Source organism: Quercus suber, unplaced genomic scaffold (assembly GCF_002906115.3).
Source record: "Quercus suber isolate HL8 unplaced genomic scaffold, Cork oak 2.0 scaffold_191, whole genome shotgun sequence".
NCBI lineage: Eukaryota > Viridiplantae > Streptophyta > Magnoliopsida > Fagales > Fagaceae > Quercus > Quercus suber.
In genome coordinates, this window is record NW_027069649.1 from 974606 (window position 1) to 979548 (window position 4943).

At 39.4% G+C, this 4943-nt stretch overlaps 1 protein-coding gene across 1 annotated transcript; it reads right to left on the bottom strand.

Moving 5' to 3' along the window:
• Window positions 1-1481: 1481 nt before the first annotated feature.
• Window positions 1482-3849, bottom strand: LOC112033807 (L-type lectin-domain containing receptor kinase SIT2). Its single transcript, XM_024066579.2, has one exon. The coding sequence runs from the start codon at window positions 3756-3758 to the stop codon at window positions 1728-1730; it is 2031 nt and encodes a 676-aa protein (XP_023922347.2). The 5' UTR covers window positions 3759-3849; the 3' UTR covers window positions 1482-1727.
• Window positions 3850-4943: the final 1094 nt, after the last annotated feature.

Consider the following 4943-nt stretch of genomic DNA (forward strand, 5'->3'; position numbering starts at 1 on the left):
TGAAGAGGGAAGGTTCCTTGTACCCATATTTCCACTCCTAAATTTCAGAATTATGAGGATATTAGCTGGTTGAATGGGCTTTTGGTCTCATGTTTCAGTTCTGTGGGGGAAAACGTAGTTGGTTCATTTTTTAGCTGAAAAGAGAGTTTTTTATAGAGTTTAGAGTGTTGCTAATAACTAATTTTTTGGAAGTAGAAGAGGCTTTTATCCTCCTTGACACTAATTTGGTGTCTTAGCTAGTGTTACTTTTGTTTAGGGAAGAGTTTGCATGCTTTTAACATGATTTGGGAAATGTTTGACTAAACCCTCATTGGCTCCCCTTTTTAGTTGTTTTAGGCCATTAGGAGGCCCACCTGAATGAGAGCTAGCAGCTGAAGTTGGCCATCCATAAGCCTGAGGTGCTTCTGGTATCCCTTGCCCACTTGGTAGCACGCATGTGTTGGGCTCATGCAAAATGTCCCAAATGAACCAACCCATACCCTCCAAATGACACTTCCTCAATTTCCCCCATAACTCGGATGGGCTTGGGCCATGCTTAATAAAATATAATACATGAATTGAGCTCACAAGAAAGTCGAGCTTGGTTGAATTGGGCTTGTACAAAATGTGTTGCAAAAATGGGTATCAACAATTATCTAATGGGATGGTTTCATAATAATTCTATGGTTTTTTTTTTTTTTATAGGATTGAGCAATAACTTTGATATCTACACGTATCTTTATTTTTTCTTGATAATTCAATAGTTGGATAGTTGGGGGAGGGGGAGGGGGAGAGGGTTTTAAATCCTATACATCACCATTAGAAATACTAGGAGATTCTTAATAATTTACAAAGCTCTTAGTGATGTCTAAGCACATCATAGTGTATCCGCACATCATGCGGGCTCATAAGCTAGTTTCCATTAGATTGAATTCCTTGTAGCCTCCATGCCTTCAGCTTCTCCAAATTTTCATACCCATTGAGAGGAGACTCAAGCCAAACACTCTTGATTCCCTTGTGTGTCTTGGATTGGTGCTGAAAATTATAGAACTTATCACTAACCTTCTAGTGGCTTTGAAGTATCCAAGAGATTGGATTTGCGATTGATATCTCAACTTGCAAATCAGAAGCTATTAAAGAGGAAGAGCCGGTGCAGCTGGTGCAGGGATCTTGGATTCAAGAGCAACTACATAGAACTAGGAGGGTTTTGTTAGTATTTTGTATTGCAATCGGTTTGCTGGGCTAGTTCCTACGAGAGTTTTCGCTTGTTGTGGGTTTTTCTTTGCGTAAAAATATCATTCTTTTGGGTGTGTGAGTTGTGTAATTGGCTAATTAATTAATTTAACCTAATTTGATCAATTGGCCAAAATTGGTAGATAGCTAAACTTTTATATTCATAAACCATACAACTAGCTATTTAATTTTCAAACAGAGTGATTGCTGGCTGTGGGGTTTCAGTGTTCTAAAATCAGCCGCCGTTTATGCAAATCACCACATAAATATTCATCTGCAAAGCTTGCAACTGAATTAGTCATTATTTTAGTACTATTTAGAGCTTCAGTATATTGCTAACTATTACATTCTGTAGTAAGTGAAAGAAACTGAATACATCATATTCTTCTCAAATTCCTTTTTCTTCTCTCCACCTTTAAGGCAATATCTAAGCTTTCTGTGCGCCAACGGTTGATTTGGTCCCAAGCAATGACCCATGAACTAGTGTACCCCTAGCATGATATTCATCTAATTTATCAACTGCTATTGAGGATAGAATTACTACTAGAACAGGGCGTCAAACCCATGCCAAATGATGAAGCAATTGACAATAAGATCTCAGATGCTTCAACGCTAGTAAAGTCACCAACACAAGCACTCACATGTGGTAATTCCTGCAGATCAGCATTGCCGTCCAAAAACTGCATCACTTGCCTCATGCTAGGCCGAACTGCTGGCGTTGAGTTTGAGCAAAGCAAGCCTAGTTTCAAAACCAATTCCATTTCCTCCACTACATAATTACCTTCCAATTTTGCATCACTAGCGTCAAGGATGGCCCCTTTTCTCCAGCACCCGAAGACCCAATCAACTAAAATTACCTCTTCAGGTAGTCCTTGTGGCTCTATAGGCTTTCTTCCACAAGCTACCTCCAACATGAATGCCCCAAAAGCAAACACGTCAGTGTAAGTAGTTACCCTTCCTGTTCTGGTAAGCTCAGGAGCCAAATAACCCACAGTTCCAGCTACATTGGTGCTTTCGGGATTGTCACCGTGGTCGCATAATCTTGCAAGGCCAAAATCTCCTAGCCTTCCATTTAATTCAGCATCTAATAAAACATTGCTTGCTTTTACATCTCTGTGTAGAACAACCTGTTCCCACTCTTCATGGAGGTAAAGAAGGCCAGATGCTACTCCTTTGAGGATTCGAAATCGTTGAAGCCAATCAAGGTTTGAATTTTCTTTTCCATATAAGAACTTGTCAAGGCTTCCATTGGGCATATAATCATAGACCAAGAGGAGTTCACCCTTTCGCCGGCAGTATCCTAGGAGCTGCACCAAGTTCCTGTGCCTCAGCCTGCCCAAGCTAATGATTTCAGCCACAAATTCCTTCATCCCTTGTTTTGAATCATGGGAGACTTTCTTGACTGCAATTTGTCTATTGGAAGAAGAAAGTGTTCCTTTATAAACCTTTCCAAAACCTCCTGCTCCAAGAAGCTCTTTGTCTGAGAAACCCTTGGTTGCTTTGTAGAGATTCTTGTAGATGAACCTGTGAGGACCATACTCGCTTTCCCAATCTTCACGTATTTCTTCATATTTCTTCCTCCTCCAAATAAAAGTTGCTCCACTGACCAATACTACCAGCACAACCACAACTGCTATGAGAGAAATTATGATGATTCTTACTGGATTCTCTTTACTTTTCCTCTGTCGGGGAGGTTGAGGAAGCTTCAAAACATCAAGGCTTTGTGCTTGTCCACTTTTATTAAAGCTCCATCCAAGAATATAGTGGTCACTTGCAACTACACCAGTGGCTGCAGAGAAACCAACATATATAGATTCCGAAAGATATTGGGACAGATCAATGTGTTTTGACAAGAGAGGCCGGTTTGGTTTTGGGATGCTGGTTGGGGCTAGTGTAACATTCAGTAACTTTTCTGTTTCGTTGTAGTCTATCCAAAGATGCATTGGGTTGCCACTCATCAGCTCCATGCTTCTGTTCTTCCCTTCTTGACTAGAAAAGTAGGTTGCAGGGGCAGATTCATTTGATACCAGACCATTCACATCAATTCCCACATGGTTACCGTCTATATCTTGTACATCAGGACTTTTAACAGTATCAACCTCAATGGCTAATATGTTGTTTGTTGGACTGCCATTATTTGAGGTATTGAAGATTCCTAGATACTGGCTGGGTACACCATAGGTGAATTCCCGCGAGGGACTGATGACGAAGGCAAGGCCATGCCCACCCAATGTTGGCATTTGAGGAACTATTGCAAATACAAAGTTCGTGGAAAATGAAAGAGATCGAGTTAAAACAGAAGAAGAAGAAGAAGGATTGTTGAATTCTAAAGGAAGTGGGTAGAAAGCATAACCAACTTCTTGGTTTGAAGTGTTGGTGAGTTGCAGTAGACCATTGGAGTGGATTTTTGCAATTCCATCTAGATGCAGATTTGTTTGATTGAAGCCATTATAGATGAACTGGTCATTTTGAGCAGACATGAATGGAAGTTTAAAGATGAAGTAGAGAGTTACCAGAAAGGGAAGTGATAAAACCACAGTAGCCATTAAGAAAAAGTGGGAAAAAGGTTCGTCTCTGAGAATACAGAGCTTTTGCTTGTTTAAAAAGTCACAAACTCCCACAAAATGGCTTTTTTTTTTTTTTTTTTTTTTTTTTTTTTTTTTTAAAATACAAAGTTCGTGGAAAATGAAAGAGACCGAGGTAAAACAGAAGAAGAAGAAGAATTTTTGAATTCTAAAGGAAGTGGGTAGAATGCATAACCAACTTGTTGGTTTGTAGTGTTGGTGAGTTGCAATAGACCATTGGAGTGGATTTTTGCAATTCCATCTAGATGCAGATTTGTTTGACTGAAGCCATTATAGATGAACTGGTCATTTTGAGCAGACATGAATGGAAGTTTAAAGATGCAATAGAGAGTTACGAGAAAGGGAAGTGATATAACCACAGTCGCCATTAAGAAAAAGTGGGGAAAAGGCTCATCTCCGAGAATACAGAGCTTATGCTTGTTTAAAACGTCACAAACTCCCAGAAAATGGCCCTTTTTTTTTTTTTTCTTTTTTTTTTTTTCTTTGGCCCAATTATTTTTTTTTTCAAATTGTTTAGAATGGTGTGGGTCCATCCTGCTGAGGCAGTCATAATCTTTCTCAGCCAACAACTATATGATATGGAAAATGATTGGGATGGGCTGTTCTCCCGTTTCTTTTTCTCCCGTACTCTTCAGTTTTAAAATAGATGAATGTCACGTGGAAACAAAACAATCCAAAGGCCAAAAAATAAGCAATGAAATTCTCTCTCTTCTTTCTCCACTCTCCTATTACTTTCACTTGTTTTCTCTCTCTTTCTGCTCTTTTTCCTCTTTCTCTAAACGGACCAAACCTGAGCATCATAAGCATCAAAATGAAAGGGATAGAGGATGTGAGTTCTGTGCAACCCGAAGGAAAAAAAAAAAAACCCACGAAACAAATCTAATTTTCTACCACCAGCCTAGCATTTTCACAAACACCTTCACAGCATTTCAAGGGTTACTATTGCTTCTCTTCACAAGTTGCTCAACTTAGTCCTCAAGGGTAGTACATTTCAATCAGAGAAAGGAAGCAAAACAATCCAAAGGGCAAAAAATAAGCCACAGAATTCTCTCTCTTGTTTCGCCTCTCTCTCCATCACTTCAACTCTTATCTCTCTTTTCAAACGGACCAAACCTGAGCATTAGACTATCAGAGGCATCAAAACAA

Bases quoted from the DNA above. Each gene is read 5' to 3' on its own strand.
- LOC112033807 (XM_024066579.2), bottom strand. From the start codon at position 3,758: ATGGCTACTGTGGTTTTATCACTTCCCTTTCTGGTAACTCTCTACTTC.